This window comes from Plectropomus leopardus, chromosome 10 (genome assembly GCF_008729295.1).
Source record: "Plectropomus leopardus isolate mb chromosome 10, YSFRI_Pleo_2.0, whole genome shotgun sequence".
Classification (NCBI taxonomy): domain Eukaryota; kingdom Metazoa; phylum Chordata; class Actinopteri; order Perciformes; family Serranidae; genus Plectropomus; species Plectropomus leopardus.
In genome coordinates, this window is record NC_056472.1 from 25,803,599 (window position 1) to 25,819,458 (window position 15,860).

Sequence of the window (15,860 nt, forward strand, 5' to 3'; positions counted from 1 at the left end):
ATCAGTTCCACATGGCCTTCAAATGGAGCAACAAAACAGCCACAGCGCAGACGACCATATAACCAGCACAGGCATCTAGCACACCTTCCACAGACACATTTCACACCCGTGAAATCAAGTTAGATAGATACTTGGTCTTTCATTATAGTTAAAGCTACAAAAGGACAACTTGCAGCTGTGTAACATATTGCTTTTCCCTATTATTACTTATTTCCTCCACAATAGACCAAAACCAAAGCCTGATACACAGATCATGGTCTTTATTTCCAAATGGTATAAAGCCAGAATTAGTGAGATAAAAAAGGGGTTCCAGTAGACTCCCTCAGGGCGTGGGGCGTTTAAGCTGGTCCAGTTTGCGTCGCAGCATGTTATAGTTGTCTCTGGTCCCAGGAGCCTCAGGGTCCAACTTTAGAGACAGCTCGTAGTGTTTTTTTGCCAGCTCCAGCTTTCCCCAGCGATGATACAGCACGGCTTGACCAAAAACAGAAACAGTATTCAAGCTGAGAGGCAAGCGACCATTCTAATTCTATTCATTTAGTGCATTCAGTACAGGTCAGGTAGGCTGCACAATATTGCTTCTGCTGGCATGCAAAATTATTCTTTAAGCATTTTATCGTTTAGAATCTCTCAAATATGTGACAGACGCAAAGTTGCAGGAGCTTACCTAGATTGCCATGGCAACTAGCAGCATTTGGGTTGATGCGGAGTGCATGAAGGAAGAAGCCCTCTGACTCCTTAGGAGAAAAAAAAAAACACGAAAAGATACAGAATTCATTTTATGGAATAAAATCATAAACATGCAAGAAAAAATATTCTGATTCAAAATGTTTAAACAATATTGACAGACCTTATATTTCTGTAATTTTCCCAGGACATTAGCCAATGAAAACATGATGGTGTGGTCGTTGGGGAGGAGCCTCAGAGCCTCTCTGCCGATCAGCTCTGCTTGACCCAAGTTACCTCAGAGTGCAAAAAATGTTAAGACATTCATTTTTAATGATTACACCCCGCACACACAGCTTGGATGCACATGCTCTACACATCATGGTAGCCAACATGGACTTAAATGGTGTGTTGACATTCATACACAGTTAACAAAACAAATCCAGGGCTACAATTGTGAATAACAGCTGGTGTGGAGAGAATTTGACCGCTTGCTTTATTTGTCAGCAGTGTCTAAAGCAGAGTTTTTCCCTCTCCACACATGGAGGAGCGGTTTAGTCTCCTAATTAAGGTTGAACACAAGGCCCACTGGGTTATTGATCTCTGTCACAGACCCGTCTGATGTCTGGCCAGAAAAGGAGAAAGCGAGAGAGAGAGAGAGAGAGAGAGACAGACAGTCGGAGAGCGAGACAGCGAGACAATGACAGTCACGTCCTGAGTCATGGCCTGTGCCCTTCAGACACAGCTTGCCAACATGTGACTACATGTGTGTCTGAGCCTCTGCCTCAATCTACACTGATTCTGCCTTTTGTTTGTGTAATGATCAAAACAAAAGGGGGGGGGCTGAACACCAAAGAGAAGAGAATATTCCCAATTCCTTGCTATTTGAAAATGACACCTATTGTTCTTCTTTTTCTCTCTTTTTTCTGTTTGGTGGGGGAGCTGGGGAGAGGGGTAGAATTATTTCTGTCAGATTTGGGGAACAAATGCGGTGGGGGGACTCTGAGGGGGCGCTGTTCTGGCTGTGCTTGCCCACGTTTGATCAGGAACATACTGGGCCCTGATTGGATGGTTCCAGTGCCCTCCTGGGAGACTCCGCCCCCGCGGGAGCGGCTTCTGACAAAACGGCTCGAGCGTTTGGAAATCAGAGCATTCTCCACACGGCAGGGAAGAGTGCCTTCAAAACTCACAACACAAAGCTTTAATACATAAATTTCAAGCATTGCTGATTCCTGCTCTTCCGGTCTAATCTTGTTGGCCATTTAGATTTCCTGCTTTTCCAAAATAACAACGCTGTGTTTCTTGGCTGTTAATGCTGGAAAAAAGCTGCACCCAGAACACAGTTTTCTGAAAGTGAAACAACTCAAAAATCATTTTACAAATAGGTAAAATATATTCGTATTATTTTTATTATATACATTTTACATATTTATTAAAAGTCCATTATTTTTATTTATATAGTATCACACTAGTTTTGTCACGCTGGTTGAAGATGGTCGAGTAAGATCAAACATAGATCATTGATTTTATTCTGTTATTTTTTTTTTTTAAACATTACAAAGTTTGTAATGTGTGTGTGAGTGTATGTGAGTGTGTGTGTGTGTGTGTGTGTGTGTAAATACCAGTGTTGTCCAGCAGTATGACCATGTTGTTCCAGGCGAGGCTGTGGTCGGGTTTCAGCACAGTTGCGTTCCTCCACGCATTCAGGGCATCCACGTGTCTGTTCAGGTCTGCATACTATCATGAGAAAGGAGCTTCAGTGTTATAAACTCTCTTTCCTAAAATGCATGGCAAAAAAGGATAAACATAGTTGTGGTTTTTCATTTTTAATGTGGTTTAAATTTTAGGATCTGAAATGTACGATTACGGTACAAAACGATGGATAAAGGGAACAATTAACCCAAATAGTAAACGAAACAAATGCAGGAAGTGTGTGGAATTGTTTCCTGTGAATACTGCGTAAGAGATACAGATTTCCTGATATTTCTATATATTATAAATCATCCGTATTTCAAGTCTTATTTTTTTATAAATTCAGTCTTTGGCCTTCAGCTCTTTGGTTGTTTTAACTGCATACCTTTCTAACGCAGGAGGAGACTGATGAGGACAGGGGAGGTGAATATGGTGTTCACGTCTTCACTGTGCACTTATCCTGTCAGATTCCTTTTAAGTTTGAATTCTAAATAAAAATCGAAACTGAAAAAAATTCTTACACCCTTCAGCATCAAAAAGGCCTCGTGACCCCCGGTGAAGCTCCTCTACAACATCTAAAACTGACTATGACCTATATTTCTGTTAGTTAAAGGCACTTTTATCTTAAAAAAACACCACCTACTACACAGTGTTTACACCCTGGAATCTCACCAAGCGTCCGAGGTTGTAGTAACAGTCGGGGTATTTTTTCCGGAAGCGGATGGCGTTCCAGTAGCTCTGCTCTGCTTCCTCAAACTTCTGCAGGCTGTTCTGAACGATACCCAGATTCATCCACGCTGCTGCAAAGTCAGGCCTGCACAGATTAAGAAACACAATCAGTGGGGAGCTTTTTCAAGATATCTGGAGTGACTGAAATAAATTGGATGTCTGTGAGCGGTGCGTTCTTATGTGTGGGGTCACGTACTGAATAGAAACAGCTTTAGACAACAGCTGCTCTGCCTCGATCAGTTCATTCCTCTCTTTTAGGATATTCCCAAGGTTGTTCATGGCATGGACGTATGTAGGGTGTAGCCTGAAAGTCACAAAAAAATACAGTAAACATGACTCGGCTCTCTTTCACACGCACTTAGTAACAGTTATCTGGCAGGATTGCTGCTGCTTGTGAGGAGACGTACCTGACTGCCTCTCTGTAATATGCGATGGCAGCAGTAGAGTTCCCCCTGTCGGCCAGGTTCTTGCCGACATTATAATGGACCTGAGGAAGCAGTCGTCAACACTTTAGACATCAGACGGGGTTCATACTGCCAGAGGCAAGACAAATTCAAGGACTTTCAAGTACTTTTTCAAGCACTCCAGTGTAGTTTCAAGGATGACGTTGACGATGTCACTGTTAAGTAGGAAACAAATAAGCGAAGCTGATGATGTTCCAGTGTGAGTGTTTTGCAGCACGGATTCTGCTATTTAAGTTTAAGACTGTAGACGATAGTAGACGATATTGAAAGAAAAAAAAACATGAACCGGCATAATTCACTTAAGGTTAGGAAGAAATGTATTTTATTTCTTTAAATAATGACACAAAATTACTTTTTGGTGATGTTAACACAGGAGACATTTGGATTTTTTTTTAAGTTAACCGTTATGTTAAGTTTTTGCAATGAATGAAAGAAACCCAGTTCTACTACTTTCAATGTCTGAGCATTTTTAAGACTTTTGAAAGATTTATTTAAGACATTTTAACACCAATTGAGGCCTCATTTTAAGATTAATGGATTCAATGCCTTTCAAGACTTTTTAAGGACCTGCAGGAACCCTGTGCAGGCTTGAAAAACATCCTGGCATTGGTCCACTGGTGTTTACCAAACCCCAGCCGCTCAAAGCTCATATCACTCATACAGCTTTAGAAAATAATTTCAAGTGTGGCTGTTCTAGTTTAAAACATTTTTCTGATATGTTTCGTAAAATAATTATTCTGTTCTCCTCTCAAGGACCAAGTTAAAAAAAAAGTATGATGTTCAAGGTATTCTAGTATTTATATTTCTGAGTGCCAAATTAAAGTACTTGAAGCACCTCAAGCACCTTGTATAAACCCTGATCAGAGCGTGACTTCAGTCGCATGGCTGCAGTTTATTTCCACATGTGGACACGTATTTTACTGACATGAGCAGGCAAACACATTGATATTTACCTTGGCATTGAGCGGACAGACAGACAGCGCACTGGTGAAGAGGCTTTGCTCAGACCGCCACTGGTGACTGCGCAGAGCACAGCGAGCTACATACACACACAAGAGCGTGAGCACCGACACAAACAGAGGCTTCTGGAGAGGAGAAGGAAAAAAAGACAGAAAAAAGAAGACATTTAACAACCATGTATTGTAAATCATTCTAACCCTTAAGCTTAAAAATCAATTATCTGTGACTCAGGGTTATTAGCCTGCAAATGTATCTGTGCATCACGCGGACACCACCTGCTGTCATCAGCCCTTTATAGGTGAGTCATTAGTCATTTCTCGCGTCTGTCGCTGCTCTGCATCACTGAGTTACTGCATCGTTAAAGCTGCATTAACAGGTGGTGGAATAAAAGACGTTTAACCAGGACAGTGTATAGAAACAGAAAGGGCACTGGGCTGGAGGAAACTGACGATCTAACAGGATGTGGCTGCCTTTCCTTAGAGGTGATCTTTTTAGGGCAGTAAACTTCTGGTCGAATGGCTGATATGCTCTCGCCCGACCAAAGCCTCATCGGTCGGACAATCTCTGGTGTTCAATAGGCCGTGTGTCCACCAAATTGTTTTTTTCCCTTGCTGAAACAACAGTTGAAGTTCAGAACTTGCATATGTCTATTATGACGGTTGTTTTTTGCTGTATTTATCCCGCCCTTTCTCCACTGTGATTGGACGACATTGACATGCGCAGCATTTTATTCAAAGATAAACATTTTTAAAAAAATTTTTTTAAACAATTGAAAATTGGAAAACAGATAAATAATCACAAATGACATTCAGTGTCAGATTTATGGTCATGAATTTATTTTACTTAAATCTTCAAAGAGACACCACAGTTTAAAACTGGATTACAAAAAACTCCTAAAAGAGATACAATCACACCGGAGCGGCAGGTGGCTAACATTAGCAAAAAATCCAAAGTCTGTCTCGCATGCAGCGTTTCAGAGGTGTTTAATGTTTGTGACTTTTACAGTGTCCAGTTAATTCGATTTTTCTCATCAGTTCTGTTCAACGTTTAGTGGTTGGATAGATAAAACTTGCAATGATTTTTACTAATTCCATGACTTCTCCAGGCCTTGGAAAGGTGGTTGTGAAATTCCATGACTTTCCCACATTTTCATGTTGTTTCAGGTGACCAAAATGTTCTTTGTTTGATTACATCCCAAAAACTTTATCTTTATGATGTGATTTTACCCTACCCTGTATTTGGGCCATCGGCAGCAGCAGTGTCCCACAGAGAAGGCCAGCAGTAAGCAGTAGCCAGCCGAGGACAGGTAGAGCACTCTCTCAGCAATGACGAAGCCCACCCTGAAGAAAATGTTACAGGCCGGCAGAAAAGGGACCACCAGCAGCACCAAGCCCAAGGTCAGCGTCCTGGCAGGGATAGAAAGAGGTCACAGGATGCCAACATGTGTTTATAGTGACACTGTATTGTGAAGAAATGTAGGCTCAATAAACCGCCCAAAAACACATCCTAAACATCAGAAACTTTGCTGTGAGCCACATACTCAGTCTGACTCTAAACCAACAGAGAATTTTAAAACTCAATTGAGACTTGGTGCTCAGGTCACACTGCAGTGGACATGGTACAATTTTCATAATCAAGTGTAAAGTCCAGAGAGGCCAACATGTACTTCCATCTCATCTGCAGTGAGTGCGAGATGGCCGGCTCGCTTACCTCCTTCTCTGGCTGTCCTGCGAGCATAAGGCTTGGCTTATCAAGCCTATCAGGATGCACCAGAGCAGCAGCAGCCACACCATCCTCCAATCAGTGGCTGACTTAATGAGAGGCACACAGCCCATGGACCAATCAAAACACAGCCACCAGGGACACAGCAGCAGCCAGGCATTCAGAGAGTAGTAGTAATTATAGTTCACTATCTGCCAATCAAAGGGGAACAGAAGGGGGGCAGAATGGGAGAGAGTAGGGGAGGATGAGGGAAGAGAAGTATTTCAAATTCAGAATCAAAGTCAATCACTGTGTTTCATGATGAAGATTACTTAGGGCAAACCTAATACTAGATGTTTGACTAGACTAAACTATGACTAATAAAATAGGCTTTGTTTAGAGTCAACCACTGTTGCATAGATTCCAAAATATATTTCTAATGTTTTAAGGTCAGCGATAATGTGAAGGGATGGTTCACCCCAAATTAAAAAATGAATATTTCTCCTCTTACCTGTGAGCTGTTTATTGATCTAGATTGTTTTGATGTGAGTTGCAGAGTGTTGGAGATATTTTATATTCTTCTCTCGAATACAACGTAACTAGATGACACTTGACTTGTGGCGCTCCAAGTGCCAAAAAAAGTATATTTGAAAGACTCAATAGCAATGTGTCTTTCCAGAAATCATGACCGGGTTACTCAAAATATCCACAGACCTTGCTGTGAGTAGTTTTATATAGAAACTATCGTCTTTCTACCAAACTGCACCTGCCAACCGTATCACCTTGTCGAAGGAAGCGTGCATCTACAGCTAGCTCGCCTAGCTCCACTGAGCTATTTTGAGTTACTTCCACACACACAAAAAACGTACTCACTCTAAGAAATATATTTTCTGCAAAAGAGGCAGGGTTGTCTACTTCAGTGAATGCCGGTGGTCCTGTTCCCATGATCCTCCAGCGTGCATAGAGCATTAAGAGTCCTCCAAGACCCATGAGAGCCAATCGTGTAAGCAATCCTGTCCGCAGTATCTCACTAACCTGTCAGAAAAAATATGAGTTTTTGTCAGAGATAAAAAAATCTATGCTTGTTAGTTACTTGCAAGCACAGTTTCATGACTACAATGAACTAAAATTCATATTACTTTACACAGACAGTGTATGTGAAGTGACATTAATCACACGAGGGAGTGCATAATTTATGACAGAGAGGAAGGGGAGGGTATATAAACTGTAACTCACATCGAGTGGGTTCTTCCTAAGGAGTAGCCTCTGGCTGAGTTCATACACATTAACATTACAGATCAGGAGGACATCAAAGGCTGCGTTCACACCCTGAAGGAAAATACATAGAGAAGGAAGGAGAAATGGCATTTAAAATGTATATAGGTCAGCAGCAAAATGGATCTTTAGCTCCTATCATACATAAGAAAAACATGAGACTTATTTTTCATGTAAGCAAGAAGAACAAAAAGATGGCATCAATTGGTGTGTCTGCATAAAGTGTTAACAGGGTTAGGATTATCACTGATGAGGTCTCTCTTTCAACATTGTTCTTACTGGATGATGATGAAAGCATCAACTCACAACAAAATCGCTTTTCAAAAAAAAGAAAAAGAAAAGACTTTGTACCAAGACTGTGATGCCTTGTTCTTTACAGAGCATCGCCGCAGCACACAGCAAGAGGCTGACCACAACCCACTGGACAGAAAACCTGTCATCTCTGTCACTCCCTGGGAACACAAAGCCGGTTATGGACAGTTAAGGCTTCAAATGTAGGTGTTCAAACAGATGGATTTTTCAAAACGAGCAGCGCCGCAGTGTTTGATGCTGGCATTATTTTCATCAGTTTTGTGCAGTATTACGGTGTACATAAAGAATCATACTTGTGTTGAGATACGTACCTCTGTGGAAAGCTTTGCAGTAGGTGAGGAAAGAGAGCTGGAAGAACAGAGCGCACAAAAGATCCGCTCGGCCCACAATACCAGCCACCTTATTGACATGGAAAAGGAAGTACAAGAAAGTTAAACATGTGACACCACTACCAAGTATACGTTAATAAACAGCGTTATCGCATGCATCCGTTCATGGATTACTGTATTTTGTGCTGCATCTTCCATTCGGTACACAGTCTGTTTTGCATGGGGCATCCAGTTACCAACGGAGGCTTATTAACAGAAACAGGAAAAATCTCTCATTACCAGCATGGCTTGTTGGTGTGTGTGTTGTATACAGTGTGTGGGTACAGTATGGTTGGCATCCTGGGGTTGCCTGCTTTGATACGTTCAGCAGGCCTAAGTCAACAGTCTGCCTGCCTCCCACCCCCCAGGTCTCACTCAGTCCTTGACCTGCATGATTAAAGAGAATGGAGAGGGGGAACTGCTGCCTTCCAGCCAGGCTTTACAGCAAACACACATATGCTGGCAGGTCAATAAGCATCCCAACACAGCTAATAATCAGGCCGCGCTACCACACGCTCCTTGGCCCCGCGCTCCCAGCTGAGACTGGGCTTTTGTTCTTGGCATGGGACCACTGCATGTTTAGTATTAAAACCTCTGGACTGGTACGTCAAGATGCCATGTTGCCCTGCTATGAAGAAAAGTTTATTTGTTGCCCAAAATCACAACCTGTGCGTTGTGTCAAGGGGCTGTGTGGGTCAACACCAACAACTGTTTGTGACCCAGCCCAAGTTCAAGCACGAATGGGAGCTAGTATGACTGGGGAATTGATGCATCAGGCTACAGTGAAAAATATTCTGATTTAAATATGAAAATGGGTGTTTTTGTTGCAATGCAGTGCAATTCTGTTCAGTTCGGTTCAATTCAATTAAATTCAAACCTAATTTGTAGAGTCAGAGATGCTCTGACTATAAAGGCACAATATATTAAGAGAACAATAGATAACAAGAAACAGAACAGATAGCAGCACAAAGGTGCACGGAGCCAGGTATCACGCTCAGATCAATCATATACCAACAAGAAGAGGCAGATTTGCAGCAGTGACTTAATGGTTTCTATTTTCGAAGCAGTTTTTTTGCCACTGCAAAGGCTCGGTCACCTATTGCTCCTAATAGCAATCCCTAAAATCACACCATGGCACAATGACAAAACCCATCAGAGCCGAGGAGTCTCTGACACAGCTGTCAATCATGTCAATCAGTCAAATTGTCATACTACGTAGTGCTATCAAATATGAATCAAGATTCTGTTACTGCATTGCCTATTTCTAACTTCAAATGTATTCAAAATATATATTTTAGTGTATTGTTTAGCTGTAAAATGAGAAAGTTTGTGACCCAACGGCTATGTTGGAAATAGTCAACCAGAGAACAAAGTATTTCTGAAAACATCTGAAGTAAGAAACAGAGCTCTCAAGCCCATGCAAAACTGTCCAAGTACAATCTTTCACCATATACACAGAGCTTTTTTATCCAAACTTTTTTGTTATCAGCACTTAAAATGGCAGCTATAAATGATCTCATACACAGTGATAAAAAAAAAGGTTTTTCCTTTTGTTTGGCAATAAGTGTTTTCTTGCAGCATTTTCTTTTTTGACACATTATGCCATTTTTGTGGGTTGTCTAAAGTTTTGAGAAAACAACAGAATTTGGAGCATGCGTTTTCTATTGTGCAAACTAAAAAACAGATTTGGTGTACATGTCACCCACCCTCAAATCTGGCACTATTGTTGTAAAATTGAATCAGTATGTACTGCACAAATAACTTTCAAAGTCTCCAGTTCTGTGGCTTTGCACTTTACACCGTTGCAGTTTGCTATTCTTTAATGACATGACCGTGCATTGTCAGCATTGTATCTACTGTTCTGTGTACACACAATATATTGCATCCTGTTGCACTGCTTGTTTTATTTAATGGTACTGTGAAAGTCAAGCATGTAAGACTTGCACTGTGAAGTACTCCAATGTACTTTACAGAAATCAGAACTTAAACTATACTTACACTTTCTGTGTGGACTGGGTGTGCGGCAAAGAAGAGAGCGGCGAGCAGAGAGGTCTTTGGAGCGTGGTTTAGTATGCTACCCTTCTCATCGTAGGCCAATCCTCCAATCAGTATAGCAAACACGTCAATCATAAGGGCAGATATGACAGCATGGAGGATGATGTTCAGCACATGGAAGCCAACAGGGTGCAGGCCTCCCGCCAAGAGGTAGTTCAGCCTGTAGCAGCAAGAGAGGAAAAAACCTGATGCTAAATGTATGACAGATGTAGGAAAGTACAGGTATGTGTGTGAGAATACAAGTTATCAGTCATCATGTACTTTTATCTGTAGGCATCATTACACCTGGAACACACTGCATGCATGAGCAGCGCCTGATGACAATCTCGCCAATTTGCAGCATGTTTCACGCTCGTTGTGTTTGCGTAGGCAGCACTGTGGCTGTGATGCTTTTGCAGGGCTGTCTGCAGCCACGAGTACTGTATTTCAACATTTATAAGCAAAGATTCCACTCATTCATCAAGTCGTGCAAGCTCCTGCATTGTCAACAACACAGCCCTGCATGTGTTTTTCAATAAAATGCCTTGCGTCAACAGCTGATGGGATTCTGTCGACAGAGACATTGTTTATTTTGAAAGGGAAGCAAGAAAGTGTGAGATAAATAGATATGTTTGTATTTCCTCATCTCTGTGATGGATAAAGACATTGAAACAGTGTAATAAAAGGTCGTATAGAGTCAATATAAATACCAAAACGTCATTCTCACTGTCTATTTCTGCTGACAACCACGTGTGGCATGGGGAAAAAAATTGCAAGACAAGATTTCTCTAGATGTGCTGCAGCTGACAGTTAACTGAGACACACCTGAGCAGTGCTGCTCATGCAGGAAGGTCGGCTGCTCAAACTTGTAAACACAGGCGCTGAAAAAAAAAAACAACAACAAGCTCTGCGATGCTTACACACTGCTCACGCAGGCAGTGTGTTACTGGCGTTGGGAGGAAGGACTTAGGACCTTGCAAAGTGTCATCCTGTCAAAGTTTTATGCAGTGGACTCAGACCTGCCCACTAACAGATGCACATTTTCTGTGACGCCTCTGAGCACGCCTACAGGTCTGCTTCACACCTACACACAAATGACGAGGAGAAATGCATTCAAGTCAACTTTATAATGCAAGCTCATGAGACTCATCATTCCACATTTCGAGTTAGATTCTGCCCTAAGTTGAGCTCCACACGCTCTTGCCACTGGCTGAGTCATCTGTGGTCTGACTCAACCGCAGATATCCTGGAGCAGAAAGGTCAGCACATTTCTCGACATATGACTCTCCAAGGAAACCTGCAGCCAACATCACCTGCAGAACTGTCAAAACTGCACCAGTGGAGCCAAAGCTCATCGTTTCTCCTGCAGCCACTGACAGTAAGGTTTGCTATGGCCCGAGTCAGAACCTGCTCTAAATGGAAAGCCAAACCACTAAGTCCCGTAATGGTATTTTTTCCCACCGTCCAACTGGGGCTCTATTAACCTCATTTCTTCACACAACATACAGATGTGCAAGCTGCCTCAAACACTCTGCCCCGCATGAGCCTGGTGCAATTTATAACTAAACAGTAAATAGCGCTCCTAATGAACAGTCCAGCTTCAAAAATGAAAAAGTTAAATCATGAATCAAATGAATAGTTTTACATCAGTGTTTCAATTCTTACCTAAAAGTGAGGACAGTGAGAGGTCGGTAGGATTTGTGACTAGAATTGCTACTCAGGTTGCTTCCCCAGAAGTCATTGCTCCAGATGTTGTTCAGAGGTGTTGCTGGTCTCAAGTCCTGAAAGAGAAACACACAATTAGACTGATGCCAGCGCTGCTAAAAGGACGTTACTCTGTTGATGCTGCAGAGGCTATGCCATGAAAAAGATATTTTTTGCAATACAAGGTGTTCATCAATCACTTTGCAAATATGCATATGCGAGTGACACTGGGAGTAACATGTGATTCAGAATAAACTTTTCACCCACATATAAAAACTGTTCCATCTACACAGTTAAAGTAATGATCTCACACTCAGAACTGGAAAAGTAATTCATACATTCATCTGATCCAGACTCGATTTCTGTAACTCCCTCTTCTATCAGTCAAAAATCACTCTCCCGCCTCCAACTAGTTCAAAATGCAGCAACTTGGCCTCTCACTGGTTCTAACAGACGACGTCACACGACCCCAATCCTGGCTTCCCTCCGCTGGCTCTGTATGTTTTAGAATTGATTTTAAGATTTTACACTTTTACAGCTTGTTTGGGTCTGGCCCCAAGCTACATAACATAAATGTGGACCCCATATGAGCCAGTTTGCAGCCTTAGATCCTCAGGTGGGGCCCCTCTGGCCGTTCCAAAATCAAGGCTTAAAACTAAAGGTGAACGTGCCTTTGACACCAGGGCCCCTCTGCTCTTTTAAATCACTTCTTAAAACACATATTTATAGATTTGCTTTTATGAGATATAACCTTTATTTATTTATTCAATTCATTTTTTGATCCTCTCTTTATTCATTCATTTTATTACTCTTACTTTAATAATCTCTTGTCCTTCTTATGCCCTGTTCTTACCATCTTTTCATGTTTTAAACTTATTAGCTTATTAATTTATCTCTAATTCATGTTTTGAAAAAAAAATACCTTGTTGTTGACGATTGCTTCAGAATCATCAAACACAAACTCCCCATCATAACTGTTGATGAAGCACAGGAGTGCCAACAGGGCGACAGTGACCTTGGCCTGGACTGGAGCAAGCTTTGGGAGGGGTATCTGGTGATCCCAGTAAACTTCAGACAACACCATGATGCACCAGGTCTTTGGTCATTCTGTATCATCATCTGGTCCTTGAGAGGGGAGAGGATGAGTTCAGACAGACAGCATTCATACTGTGTCAGCTGCTACAAACATGAGTTGTAAATACTGATAAGCATCCTACATCTATAATGTATTCTGCAAAAAAAGGGCCATAGGGATAGTTAATAATGACTAATATATACTTAGAAAATATCAATATTAAGTAATTTTATTAATAAAACAATTCACACTTTATATTGGGTGTTTAGTTGTGTGCTGGTGCACACATGTATGTATGTACACATATTATATGTAATATATATATGAATATGCATGTACATGCAGGCTGTAAGTGTAGATTGGTGCGATGTATATACAGTATGTACGTGCACGCATATATTTGAACGTGTACAGTATATGTAGATGGATATGCATGCATGTCTGCATGTTATGCTTCGTGTGTGTCATTGCTTCATGCTGCATACATGGCTGAGCTAAAAAGCTATTATGTTGTTGCAGTGCTTTTGTTTTGTTCTGTTGCTGTCTCTTGTTGCTTCGCTTCGCTCGTGTTCCTGCTTGTTGTAGCTGTTGCTATCATTATAGTGTCCTGCTATTGATGTTATTTGAATTTTATAGGTTTCAAAACATCTTGCCAAAGAACTACAGTTAATAATTAACAAACACTGGCACATTTACAGAAATGTTGTTGCTGATAAATACAGTAAAATACAAATATGAGTTTGTGTGCTTGTATGTATGTGAATTTGTGTGTGTAAAAATGTAAGTCTGTATATATATATTAGAGTCTAACATATCTATCGATCGATCTATCTATAACAGGCTTAATAAGAAATGAGGGTGTTCATATTCTGGGTGGATTCATACCTTATCTTTACAGAGACATGTTGAGAGAGGTCACCGTGTCTTGTGTAACTCCCATGTTAGCTTCTTTACCAGTCGGCTAACTAGCAAACGTTAACTCACCAAAAGGAGCCTGCGCACAAACATGGTGATTAGCTATGAAATTTACAACAAAGCGGTTACATTATCACTCTGTCGCCAGCACACGGCGGTGTAACGCGAAGGGTAACGTTACCTTGGAGGCTAATAAATCGTGACTTTAGCATGCCTCGTTAGCGCGTGCTATTCACATTTATGCGGCAAAAACATAACAGCCGCGCGTAAGAAACTGTACGCGTACTGGGCGTCTTCTGTTTTAGTTATTTCGTGAAGATTTTCATTCACATAAAACACCCCAGGCGAGCTGCAGACGGAAAACTCGCGGCTGTAAACAAATACAAACGTTCAAGCTCCAACACTTCCTGTTTAGCGTAACGGTCACGTGTTCGTTTTCAGCCAATAGTTGAAGTGCTGCACAGTCTTCCGCTTCTTCTTCTTCTTCTTCTTCCTCTGGTGTGAATGTTGGTGAAGTGGAGGGAAAGGCAACGGGACACTTTAGGACACATGGCTGAAAAAAAAAAAAAAAAAAAAACCTTAAAATAACATAGTGTCATTGTGACAAAAAACATGCATTTAAAGGGTTAAAATTCTGAAAATTAATAAATATTTATGATATGGCTGGTGTTATAACAGTTAACTCAATTTAAGTAGAAATAATATTCATGTATTATATATTTTAAAGCTTGATTATGAAAAGCGCATTTTGTGCACAGAGCGATATGAGTGTGTGCAATATTAAAGCGGGCCCTGAGGGTTAATTACGAGTGGGGTACAGTGCTCGTGAGGTACAATGCAGTTCCAAAATTTTTAAAAGTTCTTCAAGGTTAAACAGAGAAACACACATCATGTAGTTTAGTCTCTCAGAGAGCTTTGTTGGTCTAACATTCAATGAAAAAAAAGTTCAAAATGGACTGCCAGTTCTTTAGTTTTTTGTTTTTTCATAGAGGGTACCAAATGCCTCTCTAGAGGCTCCTCCTCAATACCCCCACACAGAAATGTAGCGCCAATGGAAAAGGCTGTGTAACCACAAGGGTTGTGTTAAAGGTTGAGTGGTGTAGTCCATTTTCAGTCTTTCAGTGTCTCTCTCTCTCTCTCTCTCTCTGTCTGTCTGTTTATTGCTGGCTCGAGTTCTGACATAATAAATCCTGTCATTGATTGTCCATCTTTGTTTTCCTTCTGCTAAACTGCTGATGCATCAGATCAGAGATCAGTGCAGAACACCATCAGTCAGGCTGGTCTACAGTATGTGAACAAACAAACACACACACACATATGCATGCACACACACACACACACACACACACACACACAGAGGGTTATTGGGGGTCAGTGCAGCATTAGGTTAGTATTAAATAAAGCAGAGTTACAATCTGTCTTTCACTTTTTTTTCATTCTCTTTCCTTAAAGTTAACCAACTTGAATCAGAGGTACTGCAAACATCAGATTGCAAGGTAGAGACGGTTACTATAACTGGTCAATGTTTGTCCAAAACACAGAGGATTTAGTTCATGCATATGCCATGCATCTATCTATATTACATCACCTTGAAATGTGTAAATATAATACGTAATGTTGATTGATACTTAGATGTGCTCACGGGTGGACAAAGTGCCTGAGAGCCACAGATATCTTTCCAGAAAATGACTTAGGTAGATTTTAAAGTAACAACCGAGATTATTACTTCAGTAAAAGTCTTAACATATCTGATATTTACTTTAATTGAGTATCAAAAGTAATTTTATGATGTTACAAGTAAATACCGGTATTAACAAGCAAGTGATCAGCAGTCAGAATTTTGAGAATTACAAAGGGGTTTTTTTTGTACCATGCACACCACCTTAAAAATGGAGTGTATATTACTTAAGTAAAGTATAGATATTTCCAAAAAATACTTAACAAAGTATTACTGCTTTATTACATTAC

At 40.9% G+C, this 15,860-nt stretch overlaps 1 protein-coding gene across 1 annotated transcript; it reads right to left on the minus strand.

Moving 5' to 3' along the window:
- Positions 1–238: 238 nt before the first annotated feature.
- Positions 239–13,008, minus strand: tmtc4 (transmembrane O-mannosyltransferase targeting cadherins 4). Its single transcript, XM_042494578.1, is given in 18 exon segments — positions 239–471; positions 665–734; positions 848–960; positions 2,286–2,400; positions 3,028–3,169; positions 3,281–3,388; positions 3,492–3,571; positions 4,502–4,633; positions 5,740–5,914; positions 6,219–6,421; positions 7,083–7,244; positions 7,446–7,538; positions 7,836–7,936; positions 8,108–8,195; positions 10,163–10,379; positions 11,864–11,979; positions 12,825–12,974; positions 12,976–13,008. Coding segments are annotated over 18 exon segments (2,247 nt in total). The 3' UTR covers positions 239–322.
- Positions 13,009–15,860: the final 2,852 nt, after the last annotated feature.